Here is a 21,691-nt window from a genome sequence, read left to right on the forward strand (position 1 = left end):
CAAGATCAATTCTTGCCTCTGCATCAAGATAATTTGCATTTGACGCCTACTTCCCAAAGGATATGGAGTTTAACATATCACTAACATGTACCTTTCTAGGTCACCCATTCTTTCCACTTTTGAAAGAAACAAAGCTCCTAGGAAAATACACCATGATAAGCAAGTTGCTTCAAATTTTAAGACATCAGTCCCGGGCAGTTGGGCAATCCTACCCATACCTATTACACGTGACGCTTTCTACTGCATGTGCTTGTGTTCCTGAGAATGGAAACAGAAAGGGCTGGCCGGCTTAATTTGACCCACCTTGTGTCCAGAAGTGTAACAAAGGGTGTCACGGTTAGACCACCTTTGCAAACCTAATAGCCACCTCTTTTGACCTTTCTTCCTTGCTCTCCAATTCCAGGCTTTCTGTGAACAAGACATGTCAACAGCGCCACCTCTGGGCAGCGTGTGACTCCTCTCAGCTTCCTAGCCCCAAATCAGCAGAGGAAATGCCCTAATTTGGGGGCAATGGATCAAATTGACATGAGTTCCCTGAGAGGATGAGAGGAATGGTGCACAGGGTCTCCTGGGAGCCATTTCCAATGCGGAGATTTTGAGACGCACAGTTCCTTATACTCAGGGATGGGAAAGAGCATGTGGTTCTTTGCATCTTGATTCCTACTGGGAAAGCACAAGGAGTATCCTGGGCTGACAGGATAAATGATCTTAGGAGCAATGGGAGCCCTGCACCACTCCCTTCTCTGCTCCAGACCAACAAAAGCTGGGCAGTGGGAAACACATTGCTCTTCATACCACAGCTTGATCCATTTGTCTGGGGAAAAGAATGTGAGGATGAGGAAGGTTGGTGATCAGGCTGTGCTTGGCACACAGAAGGGCTCAGCAAACACCCTACTGAATCAATGAACAAAGCTGCTGGGAGCAACCTGTACCCTGGGGCAGGCTGGGGCAGCTGGTGCTGCAACTCTCCTTTAGTCTGAGTCCTTGGTGCTCGACCACGGCTCTGTAGACCAAGTTCAGAGCATTCGCTGCCACTCCGGACGCTCCAAATGTCACCTTCTAACTGGGACGTTAGTTGGACGTTGGGAAGACTTCTCACACAGGTGGGTCAAGATCCAAAGCCTGACCCAGGGCTATCATGCTATGCCCCAGAATGGATACCGAAAGTGGTAGGGAAGCAGTCAAGCCATGGGTGCCAATGACTAGGCACTGTTCTTATACCTGAGGGAGGCAGGAGATAAACACGGCGTTTCTAGGGACAACACATGGTGTTGCATCTTTATTCTATGTCTGGTCACAGCAAACCTCACACGCTCAGAACTGCAGCCAGGCTGAGTGCCACGGGGCTACAAGCAGGTGGAGGAAAGGAAGACCATCTATCTACTCTGTTGTTTGCAAACACTCTGGATGGAAAGCATAGATGCCCCACTAGCCACTCGGAGGTGACAAAGCCACATTCCCGTCTCCAGACCCCAGGGGCATCTCTGAAGGGAGACATTCTCATTTGGAGCTTCCAAAATCCAGGGCACTTCTGGGACCCAAGCCTGGTTCCAACAAGTCACTCTGAGTCCAGGCTCCACTGCTGACGGGAGCATCTGGAGCTGGTGTCAAGGCAGCCTGGGGGCTGAAAAGGGCCTCAGGTTGGACCACAGAGCAGCCTGGGGAGGAGGGGGCCCCTGGGGCTCAGGGCCGACGATCCTTCCTGCGGAGCTTGTGTCCCGCGTGGGAGCCTCGCTGAGCAGCTCTCACCAGGCCCTTGAACTGCCCCTGTAGCTTCATCTTCTTCCTGCAAGAACAAGGGTCACATCTCCCTGAGACCAGGCAGTCCCCCTTCCCTTAATGTCAAAAGATAGCGCCTGACCCCGACACCAGCTTGAACAAGAAGGGGCGCTGCCCGGAAGTGGGCAGCATGTGATCAGCACAGACCATGCCCTTTGTGTCAATAATATTTGAAGGTGCACGTAAACAAGTAAAAATAGAAAACTGGAAGAGACTTGAGCAATTGAGTGGACAGTGTAATGAGCACGTGCCACCCCAGCCTGCACACAGCGTACCTGCGGTTGAGCTTGGTTCTGTTGAGGGGGATGTAGGCGTAGGGGTCGAGCCGACCCTTCTTCTTCACGTCACCCTTTGCTTTCTGCTCACCCAGAGAAACAGAGTCAGTCGGGAGTGTGGGTTTCCCTTCCACCCTTGCCCCTGATGTGACAGGCCGTGTCCTCCCTTCCCGTCATTCTCTGCCTCAGGTGGTGCCCAAGAGCTCCTGCACCCCGAGATGGCCACCCAGCAAAGGCCTGGGCCGCAAGACATCTGTGTGCCCCTCGGTGTGGCCTCATGCTGGCTCCACAAAAGGTGCCTCTTGGGGTGATGATGGGCATTCGCGCCCCGAGCCCCTACCAGGGCAGCCCTTCCCCTGCCCCCAGCTCTTACCTTTGCCTTGTACTCAGCCCCGGGGATAGTCTTCTTGGCCACAGGGCGATGGATGCCAGAGCCTCCCGCTAAAGGGGGAACACAGAGGCCATGAGTCAGGCAAGCCAGGGCACCTTCTTCTGGGAGAAGGCGACAGGCACCTTCTCAGAACACTGCTGGTGAGATGAGTCACAGCCAGGACCAGATGGCTGTCCCCTAGCAATAAAGGACGAAGACCCTCCTCGAGAAAGGACTGTCCAGTGACTTGACAATCAGACCACTGGGCTCCTCAGACTGATTTGAATCCACATAAACCTACCAGTGACCTCTGGGAAATATATATATTCTCGACTAACATAAAATAGCACTCTTTCTCCAAACTTGACCTTCTCCATTTGTTCTAGAAGAAAGATCACAGGCTTTGAAATCAGGCAGACTGGGCTTCAACTCCAGGCAAGACTCTTAACTTCCTGGAGCCTCTTAGGCTTATCTGTAAAATGAGGCACTAAGGCTGGATTTCAGGTCAGCTTCACATCAACACTGTGAGATAGAGAGGCAGCTCTCATCCCATGGTACAGACGTGAAAACTGAGGCTTCAAGACTGAAGTGCTTCCAAGGTCGCTGTCATTTCCAGTCTGGGCTCCCACACAGTCATGGATGGAATCCCATAGTGCTGGCTGAGGACAGCTCTCTGAGATGACCCAGATGATCCTCCTTTACAGCTAAGAAGCCAGAAGTTCAGAGAGGTAGTGTGGCCAAGCCAAGGTCACACAGCTGAGACCAGCTGGGCAAGCAGTCCTGAACCCAGGCCCCTGCTGTGTTGTATGGTATTACTACTTCCGCACCACACCTTCTTAGAGCAGAGGAGGTGAGCTGGGACGTGGCCTGTCGGGCCAAGAAGTGGAAGCAGCCACGGCATTCTTCTACTGGTTGATGCCATGGGGCTGTGAGCAAACACTTGCTACTGGGATCGGGGACTTCCTACATGAGCCCCTGGACCTCCAGAGGCAGAGCAAGGGGCTGGGAGCAGGGACCCTGCAGGGGCTGCCTGGGGGGAAGGAGGCAGAGGTGAGACCTCCCTGGCTTTGGGCAGCCACCTTGGTACCTCTAGTACCTACTCCAGGAGCTCAGGAACAACTGTCTAGAGCGACTCCCTGGGCAGGCCTCTCAACTGCCACCCTCAGCACAGGACTAATCTGGCCTGACCCAAGGCCATATAAGAGACACCCCCCAGGAGTAGGGTGGGCTGCAAGTCTCAGAAAATCTTGGGTGGGTGGGGAAGAGATGGGGCTTAGGGGCTTCCCAGAAGGGCTGGGGGTTCTGTACACAGACTTCCTAACCCCCAGGCCCCCTGGTCCTCAGCCCAGTCTTAGGCGACGTATCAGGCAAACTTTGCTGGTGTCACCTGAGTGCAACCAGGCCTTGCAATCTCTTGGCTCTGCCTGCAACACACTCAGCCTCGTGCAGGTGACAGGGTACCTGCTCCAACAGAGAAGAGAGGAAGCCTCACCTTGGTACTGAGGGGGCATCTCCAGCTCCTCATCGTCAGCCTCTTTCTGCTTAAGCTTCTGGTGCTTTTTCTATAAAGAAGCAACAAGCAAAGTTCATGAACAAGGGGACGTGATCATACTCGCTAATGGCAGCAGTAAAAACAGTCGTAACCTGCATTAGCAGAAAAGGTTCCCTGCCAAGCACTCGATCCCCAACTTACAGAAGAGGACACTGAAGCTCAGAGACGGCAAGTAACCAGGCAAGGTCACACAGCTAGGCAGCACAGACGTGGGGTTACACTTTTAACAACCCCTGTGACCTCGGGCAGGCTGCTTACCTACTGCAGCCCCCTCTGGAAACAGCAATGATAGAGTCCCCACCTCCTGGGAGGATCAGTGAGGTGACACGTGGGGCTCTCGGCACTCCCCAGTGGTAGGTACCCAACCCCACGTGCAGCTGTCCCATGGCGGCACGGAGGCCGGCTACTGCCCCTGCTGCCTGCACAGCATATGCCCTCGGGGGAGAGACAAAGGACTGTCTCTCTTCCTTCGTCTGGACAGCACAGCCAACACCGAAGGAAGCATTGGGTGCTTCGGGGGACCCAAGCCCTCACCATGCCCTGCAAAGGCGTTGGCCGTGCCATAGCACGCTCCAGACTGCCTGCTGTGCGCACCCCTAAGGCTCCACTGAGAAGTCAGGAAGCAGGGTGAGTGACTCTGTGGAGCAGGGAGATGACGAGAAGCTATGAGGCCCAAGGCTTAGGTCTTAGGGCCCCGGCCCTCTAGCAGCAGGAATTACTACTCACGCTCTTGACGCCTACGTCTTCCATGAGGTCAGCCATCTCCTCATCCTCCCCTGGAGCCAAAAAGAGAGAGGTCTGTGATCATGCAGGGACCTCCCTACTCCGTCTTCCCAAAGCCCACAAATTTCAACCTGCCTCCTCCCGGCTCGTCAGGCTGCAGGGTCTGTCAACTGCAGCCCCAGGAGACTGGTCCTGTGGAGGACAAGATCCTGACTCCTGCCCCTTCCTCCTCCCTATCCTGGGCCCTCTGGATACGAGCCCCTCTAGGAAGTGGTGACCCGACTTCTAAATTAAATACAGCTTTTGTTTTGGATACTCTAAGAAAGTGCCAGGTTTCCTGGGGAGCCGGGCACTCCTGCATACACTCCACTTTGTGAGGAACACTGCCAGTTCCCCTACTTGGGAATCTTTCCCCTCCCCACGTGTGGGGACATAAAGAAGTGTGAACCAACAAAAAGTGCAGGCAACAAAAATAAAATAAATTAAACTCCATTAAAAATGTTAAACTTGTGTGTGTCAAAGATGAAGGTCCCAGGATGAAAAGGCAGCCTGGAGGATACGAAAGTATTTACAAATCATACATCTGATAAACGGTTACTCTCCACGATAGTAAAAGATTGTGAAAAGAAGAGAAGCAAAAAGCAAAGGAGAAAAGGAAAGATATACCCATTTGAATGCAGCGTTCCAAAGAATAGCAAGGAGAGATAAGAAAGCCTTCCTCAGCAATCAATGCAAAGAAATAGAGGAAGACAACAGAATGGGAAAGACTAGAGATCTCTTCAAGAAATCAGAGATACCAAGGGAACATTTCATGCAAAGATGGGCTCAATAAAGGACAGAAATGGTATGGATCTAACAGAAGCAGAAGATATTAAGAAGAGGTGGCAAGAATACACAGAAGAACTATACAAAAAAGATCTTCATGACCCAAATAATCACGATGGTGTGATCACTGACCTAGAGCCAGACATCCTGGAATGTGAAGTCAAGCGGGCCTTAGGAAGTATCACTATGAACAAAGGTAGTGGAGGGGATGGAATTCCAGTTGAGCTATTTCAAATCCTAAAAGATGATGCTGTGAAAGTGCTGCACTCAATATGTAAGCAAATTTGGAAAACGCAGCAGTGGCCACAGAACTGGAAAAGGTCAGTTTTCATTCCAATTCCAAAGAAAGGCAATACCAAAGAATGCTCAAACTACTGCACAATTGTACTCATTTCACACGCTAGTAAAGTAATGCTCAAAATTCTCCAAGCCAGGCTTCAGCAATATGTGAACCGTGAACTTCCAGATGTTCAAGCTGGTTTTAGAAAAGGCAGAGGAAGCAGAGATCAAATTGCCAACATCCGCTGGATCATGGAAAAAGCAAGAGAGTTCCAGAAAAACATCTATTTCTGCTTTACTGACTATGCCAAAGCCTTTGACTGTGTGGATCAAAATAAACTGTGGAAAAATCTGAAAGAGATGGGAATACCAGATCACCTGACCTGCCTCTTGAGAAACCTGTATGCAGGTCAGGAAGCAACAGTTAGAACTGGACATGGAACAACAGGCTGGTTCCAAATAGGAAAAGGAGTACGTCAAAGTTGTATATTGTCACCCTGTTTATTTAACTTATATGCAGAGTACATCATGAGAAACGCTGGGCTGGAAGAAACACAAGCTGGAATCAAGATTTCCGGGAGAAATATCAATAACCTCAGATATGCAGATGACACCACCCTTATGGCAGAAAGTGAAGAACTAAACAGGCTCTTGATGCAAGTGAAAGAGGAGAGTGAAAAAGTTGGCTTAAAGCTCAACATTCAGAAAACTAAGATCATGGCATCTGGTCCCATCACTTCATGGGAAATAGATGGGGAAACAGTGGAAACAGTGGCTGACTTTATTTTTTTGGATTCTAAAATCACTGCAGATGGTGACTGCAGCCATGAAATTAACACTTACTCCTTGGCAGGAAAGTTATGACCAACCTAGACAGCATATTAAAAAGCAGAGACATTACTTTGTCAACAAAGGTCCATCTAGTCAAGGCTATGGTTTTTCCAGTAGTCATGTATGGATGTGAGAGTTGGACTATAAAGAAAGCTGAGTGCCAAAGAATTGATGCTTTTGAACTGTGGTGTTGGAGAAGACTCTTGAGAGTCCCTTGAACTGCAAGGAGATCCAACCAGTCCATCCTAAAGGAGATCAGTCCTGGGTGTTCATTGGAAGGACTGATGTTGAAGCTTTTGGCCACCTGATCCGAAGAGCTGACTCATTTGAAAAGACCCTGCTGTTGGGAAAGATTGAAGGCAGGAGGAGAAGGGGATGACAGAGGATGAGATAGTTAGATGGCATCACTGACTCAATGGACATGAGTTTGGGTAAACTCTGGGAGTTGGTGATGGACAGGGAGGCCGGGCGTGCTGCGGTTCATGGGGTCGCAAAGAGTTGGACACGACTAAGCGACTGAACTAACTGAACTGAACTCCACAATAGAGAAAGAACTTCTTATAACTCAATAAGAAACAAACAACCCAATTCAAAAATGGGCAAAGGACTCGAGTAGACATTTCTCTGAAAAGATAAATGGACAATAAACATGAAAAGACACTAAACATCATTAATCATTAAGGAAATACGAATCAAAACCACCATGAGATACCACTTCAAACACTCCAGGATGTATACTATCAACAAAATACAAAACAGCAAGTGTTGGTGAGGCTGTGAAGAAACTGAAACCCTTGTGCGCTGTTAGCAGGAACATAAAACGGTACAGTTATTGAAGAAAACAGTACGGCAGTTCCTCAAAAAATTAAAGACAGAACTACCACATGATCCACTTCCAGGCACGTACCCAAGAGAATTGAAAGCAGGATCCTGAAGGGCCATTTGTACATTTATGATCATAGCAGCACTATTTGCAACAGTCAGAAAGTGGAAGCATTGCTTCTGTCCACTATTGGATGGCAAACAAACAAAATGTGGTCTAGATGTACAACAGAACAAGGAAAGGAAAGGAAAGTGAAGTCGCTCAGTCGTGTCCGACTCTTTGCGACCCCATGGACTGTAGCTACCAGGCTCCTCTGTCCATGGGGTTTTCCATAGTACTGGAGTGGGTTGCCATTTCCTTCTCCAGGGGATCTTCCCGACCCAGGGATCAAACCCGGGTCTCCCGCATTGTAGACAGACGCTGTACTGTCTGAGCCACCAGGGAAGAACAACAGAACAAGGTCAGACTTAAAAAGGAATGAAATTCTGACACAAGCTATGACATGGACAAACCTTGAGGACATTATGCTAAGTGAAATAAGCCAGTCACAAAAGCACAAACATTGAATGATTCCCCTTATATGACGTACCACAACTCACATTCAAATTCACATTAATACAGACAAAAACCAGAATGGTGGCTGTCAGGGGCTAGAGGAGGGGGAAGTGGGGAGTTGCTATTTCATGCGAACAAGAGTTTCAGTTTTGCAAGATGAAGAGTTCTGGAGATTGTACAACAATGTGAGTGAATGGTACACTTAAAAAATGGTTAGTCAGGGAATTCCCTGGTGGTCCAGTGGTTAGAACTCCATGCTTCAGCCACAAGGAACACGGGTTCCATCTCTGATTGGGTAACTCAGATCCTGCATGCCACGTGGTGCCGCCAGGAAGGAAAAAAAAAAAAAAAGAAAAACACAAGAGACAGAACTTTGAAACTGACTGGCTGGAGGAAAGACAAAGCGAAGTAAACCCAATGTCACAGGAAGCGTGTGACCAAGTACGGAACCTGGGCGGTCCCTGGGCTTGTGGGGAGTTCTGAGGGAACACAGCTAAGGCCGGGGGGCTGTGGAAAGGCCACACTAAAGCCTGCACTGCATCTCAGAGTGGAGAGGGTCTGGGAAGATGGAGGGGGGGCCGGGGCGGGGCACACTCAGTGTCAGGATGCCATGCAAGAAGGGAGCAAGGAGACGGGATACACTGAGATGCGAAGGGGCAGCGAGAGGCCAGAGCAGGAGAGAATTAGTGTCGCCACCCCCACCCCCAGCAAGTCTACCATCTCACCTTTACGACCACCCTCTGAGGTCAATGCTGGTGTTACACCCACTGTGGGGCGAGGGAACCGAGGCACAGAGACGTTAGGCGACTGTCCCCCATCCCAGAGCCGGCTGGCCCAGCTGCCTGGGCAGCACTGGCCGTGCTAGCTGAGAGGCTGCAGCGTGCCAACAGTGAGAACCAAAATAAAGAGGGAGACGCACATTTTAGAAGACCTAGGCTTTTGTGATCTTACATGACACGGAGAGATATATGTGCAGAGAGGGAACAGGAAAGATGAAACAGCACTCGGAGGTGTTACACCTGAGCAGCCCCTGGACAACAGGAGACAGTGACTTGGGAAGTTGGGAGGGGCTGGCTCTTTCCAAGCTCTAAATGAGCTTCTAGACCTCAGACAAGTTTACATTTGGAATTAAAAAAAAAAATAAAAATTTTTTTTTAGAGGAGGAGAAGCAAATAGAATAGAACAGAAGAGAGATCAAGAGAGTGTATGACACAGGGTAAGAGGAAGTACTGCCTTTTGAAAGTTTTGTTTGAGTTATGGAAGTGTTGAATAAGTAGCTGAGTTACAACATAAAAAGATTTCTTAATGTGGTCAGCAAAGTTTGAGAAACTCAAAAAAAAGTTGCCTGAGATATAAGCTCCTTGTATCTCTTTTCACCTATGCTTCCCCAAAGATGGTCACTGACTGAATGACCAGATGAGTGAATGGATGGGTAAGCAAATGCATGCAGCCTTGGCCCCTCCCACGGCGGCAGGTGGCCCCACCTTTGGCGCCTTCCTCTTCCTCCATCTTGGTGTTGGCATCCTCCTCCTCTCGGATGATGAGCCGGCCGTCGGCGCTCACCTTGAAGCCATGGTCCTTCTTCTTGCCCCGGCCTGGCCCAGGCTGTGTGGCTAGTGGGGCAGAGTCAGGCAGTGAGGAGATGGCAGGCCAGTCCTTACCTGCTCACACCCTCATCATAACCCTCGGGGCCCAGATCTGCGCCTTGGATGGGAACCCGCAGTACAACCATGTGTGTATGTGAGAGGTGAGGGTGCCTGCCGGCCTCCCCGGAGGCCATCCTACTTCCGAACTCGCCCTGAGGCAAGCCTGTCCTCTGTGCCCATGGGCCAGACGTTTCTTGCTCACCCAGGACTCGCTGGGCCACCTTGGGGTCCAGGAAGTTGAGGGGCTCGTCCCCGCCCCCCTCCTTCAGCCACGCCCGGCTCCTCTGGTGGGCCAGTCTCCGCTGCTCCTTGCCCCGACTCCGCTCCTCCTCCTCGTCCTCCTCATCCTCTGAGTCGGCCAAAATCTCCTCGATGCTAAAGACAGAGAAGCCCCGAGTCAGGGAGCTCTGGCAGAGGCAGGGTGGCTGGGCACGGCCTGGGCAGGCTTCAGGTTGGGGGAGACCAGGTCCCCAGGACCTGGCCACAGGGCTCACCTGTCGCCTTTGCCCTGGACAGGTTCCTCCTCCTCCTCTTCTTCCTCCTCCACGGTGGCTTGGTTGAGGGCCCGGTGTTTCTTGGCCCGGGACTCTGCTTTCCGGATGTTTACCAGGACTTTGTGGTACTCCTCCGGCAGCAGTTTCTTCACCAGCTCAAACCTGGGGGGTGAGGGGGCACATAGGTGAGCAGTGAGGTGCCGGGGACAGACAGTGTGTCCAGAGTGAGGGGTCCAGCTGGAGCCCTTCCAGTGCCCCGGCCCAGGGCCTTCTTGGCAGCGGTCCTGGTGGGACTGGAAGCCCCTCCACTCCTCCCCTGCTCCCTCCCAGTCAGGGCACAGACCCGAACTTGCGGATGAACTTGGTAAACAGGTTCCGAAGCTTCATGCGGAAGTGCCGCCGCATGTCATCCGAGAGCTTTCCGATGGCTCCCATCTGCAGGGCAGAGTGCAGGCTTGAGGGGAGGGGCACCCTGCCCTATCTGCCCCCCACCCCATGGGGTTCCCCTGGTTCCACGAGTCCTCTCTGTTTCCCTGTATTAATCTATGGCTGGACCTCTCTCCAGCCTTCGTGAGGCCAGCAGGTGTCATCTGCGCTGTCCCTCCGTGGAGCTCCTCTGAAGGCTTGTACCGACTCCCATCACTCGGGGACAAGTCACCGCCTAGGCCATTCTGCCCATCCATGGCCCCAGTTAGATGGCAGGCTTTATCGGGAGGGGGTGGGCTGTCCTGCCTCTCATCTGCCCCTCTTGCCTTGACCCAACCCAAGGCCAGATGCAGAGGCAATCAAGAGCCCTGATGCGACTCAACCCAGCTGCATGTGGGATAGTGAGGCGGCGGGCGCTGTGGATGTTTGGCTCAGAAGACAGTCCCAGCTTGCTGCATGCCTTGTGCCCAGCAGGAGGGGGCTAGGGACCCAACACCAGACGGTTCTTCAGGGATCTGAAACCAGCAGGGGCATCCCAAGGAGTCTTCTCAAACCCAGAAGATCACAATGAAGAGGGAAAATGCAAAGGGAGCTTTGCGGGCTGCCCAGGGCAAGCCCAGGCTGCAGCTCTGTTCCAGGACTACTCTCACCTGCGCTGTGGACAAGGGAAATCTGGCCTTGGTTGGCCATCTATAAGACAAGGAGTGGCCCTGCCCTGCAGAGCCCCTGCTGCTGTGGAAGGGCGTGGGGGGATGACAAGAGGGGGCCTGGGCGCTGTGCCCCTTACCTCCACCACCGGCCCCTCCAGGGCTCCTGCACGGCCTCCTGCCGCAGAAGACAGCATGTGGCTAAGAAAGTGTTGGAAGCCACATGACCTCAAGGCCCCACTGGGTCTCTGCCGGCAGCTCTCGGGCCGTGTTGCCACCGGCCGAGGGGAAGGGGACACTCACCACCAGCTGCACGTGCTTGGCCAGGTGCCCCACGTCCATGACGACCACTGCCACCTTGATGAAGCCCAGCGCCGACTTCACCACGTCGCGGGTGCGTGAGGCCAGGAGCAGACACACGTTCTCCAGCAGCTGCTCCACCGTGCTGGTCCCCATCAGACCTGTGGCGGCCAGAGGGCCACTGTCAGGGACACCGGGAGCCCCACCCAGACCCCAGCTGGGCCAGAAGGTGGGAGTTGACCCCTGAGAGGCTTCTGTGGGCCTGGCCAAGGACTAGATCCTTTCCGTGAATCTCTCCTCTAGCCCCTCAGCCACCCTATGAGCAGGTGCTATGCTTTTCCCGTTTTAGAGAAAGAGAGTAAGGTTCCAGGAGGATCCTGAGTTTGTTCAGGATTGTTAAGAAGCAATGGTTGATATGAAGCAGAACCTTAACTAAGATCTGGGCAAGGGATCTAACCTCCCCCCACACCTACCCTCTGGGACTCTGGCAGCTGCGGAAGGAGGAAGTCCGAGCTAGGCAGCAGAGAAGGTGGGAGGCAGTTGGGCTCAGGTCCAGCTCTTCATCCTCCCTCCCAGGACCACTCTTCATTCTGGTAGCCACCCTGTCCTGACCTCCTGGGCACTGTCCTACCCCGAGGGCTTGCCAAGCCTTCAAGGAAATAGCGCTTACCTTTAAACTCGAAGAGGAGGTGGGTCAGGGCCAGGATGCTGCAGCTGACCATGGTCACTGCGCCCACAAGGCCAGGGTAAATGAGGATGAGGTAACGCTGCAGGGCCTCTGGGGGGCAGAGAGCAGGAGGAGTTGCCTGGGGCAGAGCCCCCTGCGTGCGCTGCATCGTGGGCCCACTAGGAAGGGGAACTCCGGCCAGAGAGGAGCAGCCTGCCCGGGGCCAGGGCCAGACAGCTCACACTACCTCATCTCTCTGACTAGTGGCTGAGGGGTGCCTCCTCCCCCAGCTGGGAGCAGAGCATCCATCCCAGCCCCAGCGCCCCCAGGCTGGGAGTACAGCATCCATCCCAGCCCCAGGTCACCCAGGCCTCACCTTCCTGGCTTGGGCCAAACCGAAGGAAAGCGCGGCCCATCTCCACCAGCAGCGCGAAAGCATTCTTCCGAGCTCCCACCGAGACCTCCTTGGTACAGAGGATCACCTGCCAGGACAGCCCCGTTAGCATGGGCTCCCCAAGCTGGCCACCCCAGGGCTGGCAGCCTGGGGCAGAGGGGCCAGGTAAGGGCGCTTATGCTCCCCGGCCACCCCCACTCCCAAATCTGCCCTGCCGGATCCCGACAGACCTTCAGGAGCCACATTCACACATGCGCCCCATCTCCCCACCCCCCGCGCCCCACACCTCCGGGACAAGGGCACTGATGAACTCCTCGTGCTCAGCCGAGAGCTTCTTCACAATATGCATGAGGCACTTCAGACGGGGCTGCGGGACAGGGCGACAACAGTCAGGACCCTCAGTGCCGCCTTCGCCCCAGAAGCCCCCTAAAGCGTCTCCAGGCAGGTCCTCTCCCGGTGTTGCCCGTCCACCCTCGGGCGGAGTGGGGCCCCTGGAGTCCGCACCCTCTTGGCGGGCGAGGAGGTGCTCCGCAGGGAGTCCAGCAGGGTCTTCTTCAGGTCATCTAGGTGGCTCTGCACGAAGCGGGCCCCGGGGCCCTGGGGGCTGGCACACACCTCCTCCAGCACACGGTAGGCCTTCTTCTGTATCCCGTGGGTCTTGCTCTGGGAAGGGGTATGATGGACAGGGTGAGAAAGGAGGCTGGGCAGACCTACCCATCCATCCACCCGCCTCAACTGTTACTCAGGCCAGTAACATCCACAGAGCAGCCACATGAGCTGTGACCAGCCCTGGAGGGGACCCAGCGAAGCCCGCCCTCTGGAGCTTGTGACACCCGACTAGAGGGTAGGGAGACCACGGATGGTGAGAGGTTGACTCTGGGCCAGGCAGGGGACGCTGAGGAATGAAGCCCCCCTCCCTCCCTTCTGCTCTTCCAGGGCCACCTCTCTGGAGGTTGGGTGACCCCGCATGTTCCACCCAGGGCCCTGCTCACGCTGCTGGGTAACTGCTTATTACACGTGGTGGTGGTGACAGCTTTCAGGAGGTCACGCTGGCCTGACTCTTGCCTGGTGGTTAGCCGCAGCAGGCAGGGGACGGGCCAAGGCCCACAAGGGCTGCTGTGTCTGGAACTCTTAAAGCTGCCTAATGAGGCCCGAGTGGCAGCAGGGGGATGAGGTTGGGTGGGGTGAAGGTCAGGGCAGGTGGGGATGGGCCCAGTGAGTGAGTTAGGTCTCTGCAAGAGGCATCTTTGAGCAGCTGAGGCCTCAACATGGCATCCACGTGACAAGAGTCCAGGACTAGATAGATACAGAGGGCAGCCACGCCACAAGAAAGCAGATGAAGACTCGGTCTTGGGCGGCAGCAAGGCGTAGAGACAGAGACATCCCCCTAACACACACAAACCGCAAGGAGCCCCCACTTGCCCCAGGAGTGGTCGTGCGGGGCTCCCGGCCTCCGTGGCTCACCTCTAGATAGGGCCGGATGGTGGAGTAGAGCTTGCTGATGGCGGCTTCATCAGCATGCGGAGCCAAGGCCACAACCAGGTCCAGGACAGACAACCTGCTCGGGGACAAGAGACCAAGGAGGGGCTTAGCAGAGGCTGGGGAAGGGCGTGGACTATCTGTGTCCTCATGTCTACTGGGGACAGAGGAGGTGGGAAAGGTCAGGGGCAGGAGGACAAGAGGCCTCAAAGGAGCCCATGAATAATCACTGCTGCTGCTGCGTCACTTTAGTCGTGTCTGACTCTGTGCGACCCCATAGACGGCAGCCCACAAGGCTCCACCGTCCCTGGGATTCTCCAGGCAAGAACACTGGAGTGGGTTGCCATTTCCTTCTCCATTGTATGAAAGTGGAAAGTGAAGGTGAAGTCGCTCAGTCGTGCCTGACTCTTAGCGACCCCGTGGACTGCAGCCCACCAGGCTCCCCCGTCCATGGGATTTTCTAGGCAAAATTACTGGAGTGGGGTGCCATTGCCTGCCTGTACCTAATTCAGCACTCATAAGATGCCAGCTACTGTTCCTGACCCTTGACATATGTCAATACCTTCAATCCTCGTAGCAACTCTCTTGCAAGTACTATCATTATGCCCATTTTACAGATGAGGGCTCAGAGTAGGTAAATAACTTGTCCAAGGTCACAGCTCATAAGTGGCAAAGCTGGGATCTGAACCTGTGCAGCACGTCTCCACGGTCCTGGCCCATCCCTAGCAGACTACAATGCCACTCTGGGAAGGAGGAGCCGGTCAGGCCTCGTGGAGGAGCTGGGTCATTCAGTACCTCAAGACATTCGTAAATAATTCCAGAGAGAAACACAGGGCTTCTGCCAGCACACCCTCTAGTTCCCTGGGTTGCCCCAGCTCAAGTGGGGTACTCACCTGGTGAAGTCAGAGCTAGAGGCGTCCAGCACCTTCTCACTGGCTTTTTCCAGGAAACCATTCACCAGCTGACAGCCCAAAGGGATAAGGAGATGGTTGTTCAAGAAAAAATACAAAACACACATACACAAAAGAGAAAATACAAAACGACAGCAGGTCACAGGACTACTCCCTCGTCTCTTTCTCCTCCTCTCCTCCCTATTTAGGGCTCCAAGCCCAGTGCGCTGCTGACATCGGTCCCTGTTCTTCTTGGGGCAGAGGTCCAAGTGAGCCATGGTGGGTGGAGTCTCGACCTCTCCAACACCCGCAACCAACCCTCACCTACTGGAGACTGTTCTTCCGCCTCGTCCACCAGCTCACCTGAGGCTCAGTAATGGTGAGGTAAGTTTTGATGGTTTCCAGCACGGCCCGCCGAGGAGCTGGGGTATCTCCGGCTGCAGCAGGCTGCCCATACAGGTTGAATAGGATGGGCAGAAAGTTCTTGGCAAAGCGGCTCACTTCGGCACGATCAGCCTCTGACAGGAAGACCAAAGTTTGCACAAAAGGGGCAGAACGTGACCCCACCTCAACGGCCACTGGAGCTGCAGCCCAGAGGCATTCTTTTGGGGGACCTGTGATGGGACCAGAGGTCTGGGGTCCTCTGGGACAGGAGAGGCTGAGGCCAGAGCACAGAGAATGGGGCCACCCCAGTCTATGGGGCCAGAGAAGGACCAGCCCCACATAAAGGCTGGACAACTGCCAGCACGTTGAGAGTAAAGAGAGAAAGGGGGCAGCTTTTGGCGTCCCATCAATTCCTCGGGTCCCCAGGAGACACTCAGGCCCTTGCAAAGGATGGGTGATAGCTCAGGCAACGAGCAGGCCAGACGGGGTCAGGGAACCCACGCCCCCGCAGCCACCTTCCACCAGGCCTGACCCCACACATACCTGCTTCACAGCCCTTGGTGATGAGGCTGCGCAGGGCCTGGCACACGGTGACCCTCAGGTCTGGGCGCTCGCTGATGGCCGTGCCCAGAGTCCGTGCCAGCCCTTTGAAGGCGGTGGCAACGTCTGTGGGCCTCGTGCAGAACCCAGGCAGGAGGGTCCAGATCTGGAGAGGGAGGGGATGACTTAGGAAGGTGACGCCCAGCAACCCTGTGCCCACCTGTCCTCCCCAGTCCCCCCGTGAACCCCTTACCTGCCACTGTAGCGTGTCATAGATCTTGGACTCCACTGTGCTGCCTGCCTGGGCCAGGTCCATTGCTAGAGTGACACAGGACACGGTCTGACCCTGGGCACACTCCTGGCCAACAGGCCTCATCTTTACCCAAACCAAAAGCCCACTGATGAGGAAGGAATTTGGGTGACTCCTCCGCTCCACAGATGAAGCACTTATAAACAAACACCTGTTTGTTTGAAAAAACTAAAAAGACCCGTGTAAAATAGAAAGCGACGTCTGCCCGCACTTTCCCCACCAATCTTCCTCCTCTCTTCCGTTTTTGTCACATTTCTCCAAACACATGCACACTTTTAAAAACATAAAAGGACTGTACTATACATATACTGTTCTGAAGCCTTGTTTTACTAGACAATAAAGCTGGCAACATTTGTTGAATAACTTCTACAAGTCAGGCTGAGTACCGTGCACTTTGGTGATCATTCATTTAATCCTCACACCATTGCGATTACTGTCCTCATTTCACAGATGAGGCGCAGACCCAAGATGGGAGGATAAACCTGCCTGACATCACCAAACTGTGGGGTGGCTGAATATAATCTGGACTACACAGATCCATTCCCACATCAGGTCTTTCTTTCTTTACAGTGAGCACTCTGTGTCCCATGGGGGGCTTTACCATGCCTGACTTCACTCGAGCCCCATTGAGGGATGTGGGGGCTGTCGGGACTTGTACTGGGAATAGCTCTGCATGTGTACATCGGTGTGTACTTGTCTCCCTTGGTGGGAGAAGAGGCCCCTATCTGCCTGTCTCAGGGCAGGGTCTGTAACGGGGGAGCCTGGCCATGCCTTGGACCCCACTGACGACGGCGCCCTAGCACCGGCTAAGCACCCACTTGGCCCGGGGAGGCTGCCGCACACCCTAAGGCTCAGGTGCTGGAGCAGCCCTTCCCGACCCCTCCAGGACTGCAGTGGACACATGGTACCTTTCCTCTTCAGGGTGGTGGCCAGAGGCAGGAAATAAGCGGTAAAGAAACCAAGTCGCGTTTCCCGGACGTGGTCTCTGATGACGGGCAGCAGCCAGCTCCGGGGGAAATCCAGAGTTTCTCTGGGAAGAGGGAGGGAACGCCCGGTGAGAGAGGTGACGGCCTGAAGCCGTCCTCCACGGAGCTGAGGGGCAGCACAGGCCCTGTTCCGCCCTCTCCTACGGACCAGCGCTGCACACAGAGCTGTCACCCAAGGCATGGACACCCTCCCAGGGGACAACAAGCCGTGAGGCTCTCCTGGGGCTGGTATAGAAGCCAGGCAGGGCCGCACTTACTCAGAGCCGTCGATTTCCAAAGGCACAGCCTCTAAAACCACCTCGGGGCCCATGCTAGCCACCGCAGCCCCCACTGCGCGGTCCAGAGCTGCCGTGTGGGGGAAGTGGGGGGAGAGGCGCAGGTCACACAGCGACTGGAGGCACTAGGGCACAGAGTCGAGGGACCAGGCGTGAGATGGGCATGCAGGGCAGGCACCATGGATGAGTCTGGGCCAGAGGCTCCAAGAGGATGAGGTCAGGAGTGCAGGTCCAGGTTATGCTCCCTCAGAGGTCAAGGGCCAACGACCAAAGTAACCTGTCCTTGACCCCTCCTCAATGCCTCAGGATTTTGTAAAAAATTCTGTATTTGTTAGTAACGTGTAAAAATCAGGTGATTTTACATACAGATGTAGAGTTCCAGTTTATCTAGAAAAATGGGAACGTATGGGAAGTGCAGACCCACACGGACTATTAGTAAATTAATAGGTGCTGTGGAGTGGCTGCCCCCGAGCTGTGCCCTCTGGCTCTCCATAGCCCCCCAGAGCCCCGCTGCGAGCCTCATTCCTTGGCGACCTCTCCTAGGGGTCTGATTTGCCAACCTAGCAGCGCCCAGACCAGGCCTCTCAAGGCAGCCCCCGCCCTCCCAAGGTAGCTCCTTTCGTCCCACCAGCATCATGGGGAGACAGTGAGGGCCCCACGAGGCCTGGAGCCTCCACTGCTGGAGAGGGGTCTGCAGCCTGTCCTCGGGCCCCTACCTGCTCCTGGAGCTGAGGAGGACCTCTGGGTGATCCCTGAGCCTTACATGGTTTCCTCTGGGCCCCAGTAACCTCCCTGGGACTTAGGGCTGCTTAAAATGCTATGCTCACTTGTTATAGGAAATTTGAAGAACTGAAACATAACAGATAGAGGTGAGGAAGAATCACACTAGTTCCCTGTGAGTTTTAAAACCATCACCTCCAGCCAAGAACTAGCAAGCAGGCATTAGGGGGTGTGGGTGGGGGTGGTTCTGACCCTCTTCTCATTCCTTCCATGTTGGCCCAGTCACCTTCCTGGGGACACAGTACTGAGCACCTGCTGTGGGCCCTTGGCGTGGGTGAAGGTGGGGTGAGAGTGTGGACGAAGTGCAGACGTAACAGAGACACATGCCCCTCCAAGAGGCCAAGGTCTAACAGCCCAGCGCCGCCTCCTGCCCTGGCCCACTCACCTTCTTCATCACAGGATGGGCCTGCCTCCCACAGGCTTCGAAGAAGACACACAGCAGCTGCAGCACAGAGCTCCATGCTGCATGGAATCTGTACGTCAGGCCCTCCTCCACCGCCCTGCCAAGGGAGTGGGCAGTCAGGGTCACGAAAGTCCATGGCTGGCACCAGGAACTACTGACCACAGCGAGGGTAGGGCTCCAGGGAAGGCCAAGGGGGGAAACTAGTATTTATCAAGTGCCCTCTGGGCTAAGAATCTCATTTATATAATCTTCACACTTCCAGAAAAGGCTGTGAGGTTATTTGTTCCATCCTCAGATGCTGGGAAAGATTGAGGGCAGGAGAAGGGGTTGGCAGAGGATGAGATGGTTGGATGGCCTCATTGACGTGAGTTTGAGCAAACTCCGGGAGATAGTGAAGGACAGGGAAGCCTGGCATGCTGCAGTCCATGGGGTCACAAAGAGTCAGACACAACTTAGTGACTAAACAACAACAACAGATGGGGAAACTGAGGCTCAGAGAGACTAAATACCCTTCATTGAGCCTCCAAAGGCTATGCTGTCACTGTCCCATGCTTTCTCGGTCTGACCAGAGGTAGGAAGCTGGGGCAGGAACAGGTGGTCTGGACAAGAGGGAGGAAGGCCACAGCAGTGGGGGGTGGGCAGGGCGCTAGCCCTTTCTGGCCTGTGCGCACTGTGGTCAGTTCATCTCTCAAGGCTGAGCTTCAGAGGCTTTAGGCAAGAATGGCTAAAAGGGGTCAGTGTGGGGAAAGAGGTGAGTTGGGGGGTAGGGTGGGGGGGGAGGTAGAACAGCTCTACTCAGTCTTCCAGAAACTTCACTCCAGGTCTTCGCAAAGAACAGAGCCCAAAGCACACCCCAGAGCTGAGCAGACAGACCCAGAGGAGACACCAAGCATCCGGGCCCCTTGGTGCTCCGAGGCTCCTCGCTGATGGTGGGGAGAGCGAGGTGGCCGCATCTGTGAACAGCCCCTCTCACGGTGGTATAGAGGGCGGCCCAGCACGTAAGAGTGGACTCTGCAGTCAGGCTGCCACTTAGCAGCTCAGCCTCCCCAAACTGTCAACGGGGCCAGCACCTATCTCCTAGAACCACAGAACTACCACTAGTTTCTATTTATTGGTGCTTAACTACACAGCGGGCACTATCCTGCAGACTTTACATTTAACACCTCATCTATGCTCACCTCCGTTAGCCTGACGAGGACCCTGAGGTACTGAGCGGTGGAGGACGGGCCCCCAAGCCCACACTCACGAGCACAGTGACACTACAGCACCTGGACTGTGACCAGCACGCACACGACAGCCGCTGCTCTGGCCGTGCGCAAGGCCCGCCACGCGGACGAGAGGAACGCTTGTCATCAGGAGGAGCTTTCAACAGGCACACCTTACTCCCTCCTAACGCAGAGGCTGCCTTCTCACCTGAACATCTTGGCAATGTACTGGGAAGGGCGTGAGGCCGAGGAGGTCACGGAGCCAATGTCGGCCATGTGGGGAGCGACACACTCTTTCAGGATCTCCTGCAAAAAAAAAAGAGGCCACGGCCATTTGGGCCTAAGCTAGCCCCCCAGTGCCACTCCGCCTTCCCAGGTGACTGCTCCCTGAAGCTTCCAGGAAGTCTGCCTCCACTCTGAGAACCTCTTCCCCAGGACGTAGCCAGAGACCGTGGGCGAGCTCTGGGGGAGACAGGGTGGCAGGAGACCCCCTCAGACTCTCTGTTCCCCTCGCTAAAGCTGGGGCTGGGGGTAGCGGTACCTGGAGGCACTGGGTGGCAGCTGTTACCACTGGCAAGTGGGGGGAGAGGAGGCAGGTCGTCGCAGTTCCAAAAAAGCGAGGGAGGTGGCCCAGCCCCAGATCCCGATGCAGCCTGACAAGACAAAAGGCTTCTGTGGTACCTGGCCCGAGGGCCTAGGGGTCTCAGATGGCCCAGGTCTGACAGCAGCCACAGATCCAAGGGGCACCAAAAGGCCCTTCCGGTGGGCAACTGTACAGAGTGCTGTCAGGCAGGCAACAGCTACACGTGGTAAAAGGTTCAAACAGGTCTCCAGAGTACAAAACCAAGAGCATGCCTACCTCCCCACACTGTCTCCCAGACTGACTCAGATGCACTTCCCTGGAGAAAATCAAGGCTAAGTTTCTCAAATACTCTTTCAGAAGACTTTATGCATATACAAACACACAAAATAATAACTGCCAACAGTTATGGAACAATTATCACATGCCAAGTTCTGGTGTAACAACAAACATTAATTCACTTAAACTTTGTAAAAATAAAAACAACAACTGAGATTAAACCCCATCACAATTCCCATTTCAGAGATGAGGAAACTGAGGCACAGAGAAGTCAAATAACTTGTCCAAGGCCACCCAGCTAGTGGGGTGGGGGTGGGGGTGGTCTAGATTCACACCCTGGTAGTTTGGCTCAAGAATGCAAACCATTACACACCTTGCTTTTTCTCAATGTATCTTGGAGATCTCCCCATATCAGCATGCACCCATCTACCTCAGTTATTTCCAACAGCTGCCCAGTATTCCACTGTTCACACCTAACCAGTACCCACCCTGGGACACATCCAGGTTGCTCCTAGGTGTTTCTGCCATAGGGTCACAAAGAGTTGGACATGACTGAAGCAACTTAGCACATCCTACAATTAGGGGAGTCCTCCTGCAGGATAAACCCTGAAAAGTGGAGAACAAAATGATCCGGCCACTTTCTGGCACTTCCAGGTAAAAAGCAGTTTGGTGCAGAAAAAGAACATGAGCCTGGCAGACCCGGCACTGCTCCCCAACAGCTGCGTGACACGCTCACACACGGTGCTTCAGTTTCTGGTTTATGAAATGGGCTGAGACCTTCCTCGTGGGGTGGTAAAATCAGCGAGATGAAACACGGATGCAGAGTACCCAGCACAGTCTTCTGAGGGCCAACCAGAAGCCTTCAGAGGACAGAGGATGACATAGGGTCAAGCCGTCAGGGACTCTACCCTGGCTCCAGGCAAAATGCAATCACCAACTGACACTCTGTTTTATTCTCAGTCTTATTTGGGATAAGTGGAGCTATCCAGTGGCT

The 21,691-nt window shown here is 54.3% G+C and overlaps 1 protein-coding gene across 1 annotated transcript in view; it reads right to left on the reverse strand.

The window, feature by feature from the left end:
• Positions 1-1,249: 1,249 nt before the first annotated feature.
• Positions 1,250-21,691, reverse strand: part of RRP12 (ribosomal RNA processing 12 homolog) — a 29,272-nt gene continuing 8,830 nt past the window's right edge. Inside the window, exons 11-34 of the mRNA XM_006061167.4 lie at positions 20,380-20,491; positions 20,047-20,144; positions 18,616-18,730; positions 17,433-17,575; positions 17,098-17,219; positions 16,133-16,197; positions 15,883-16,045; positions 15,319-15,473; positions 14,959-15,026; positions 14,051-14,144; positions 13,091-13,249; positions 12,873-12,953; positions 12,569-12,674; positions 12,196-12,303; positions 11,529-11,686; positions 10,496-10,587; positions 10,153-10,314; positions 9,861-10,033; positions 9,497-9,625; positions 4,703-4,752; positions 3,917-3,986; positions 2,428-2,495; positions 2,055-2,137; positions 1,250-1,786 (exon numbers count right to left, since the gene is read on the reverse strand). Of these exons, the coding sequence (XP_006061229.3) occupies positions 1,684-1,786; positions 2,055-2,137; positions 2,428-2,495; positions 3,917-3,986; positions 4,703-4,752; positions 9,497-9,625; positions 9,861-10,033; positions 10,153-10,314; positions 10,496-10,587; positions 11,529-11,686; positions 12,196-12,303; positions 12,569-12,674; positions 12,873-12,953; positions 13,091-13,249; positions 14,051-14,144; positions 14,959-15,026; positions 15,319-15,473; positions 15,883-16,045; positions 16,133-16,197; positions 17,098-17,219; positions 17,433-17,575; positions 18,616-18,730; positions 20,047-20,144; positions 20,380-20,491 (2,677 nt within the window). The 3' untranslated portion in view covers positions 1,250-1,683. The remainder of the gene's footprint in view (positions 1,787-2,054; positions 2,138-2,427; positions 2,496-3,916; positions 3,987-4,702; positions 4,753-9,496; positions 9,626-9,860; positions 10,034-10,152; positions 10,315-10,495; positions 10,588-11,528; positions 11,687-12,195; positions 12,304-12,568; positions 12,675-12,872; positions 12,954-13,090; positions 13,250-14,050; positions 14,145-14,958; positions 15,027-15,318; positions 15,474-15,882; positions 16,046-16,132; positions 16,198-17,097; positions 17,220-17,432; positions 17,576-18,615; positions 18,731-20,046; positions 20,145-20,379; positions 20,492-21,691) is intronic.

The sequence above is a fragment of the Bubalus bubalis genome, chromosome 23 (genome assembly GCF_019923935.1).
Source record: "Bubalus bubalis isolate 160015118507 breed Murrah chromosome 23, NDDB_SH_1, whole genome shotgun sequence".
Taxonomy (NCBI): domain Eukaryota; kingdom Metazoa; phylum Chordata; class Mammalia; order Artiodactyla; family Bovidae; genus Bubalus; species Bubalus bubalis.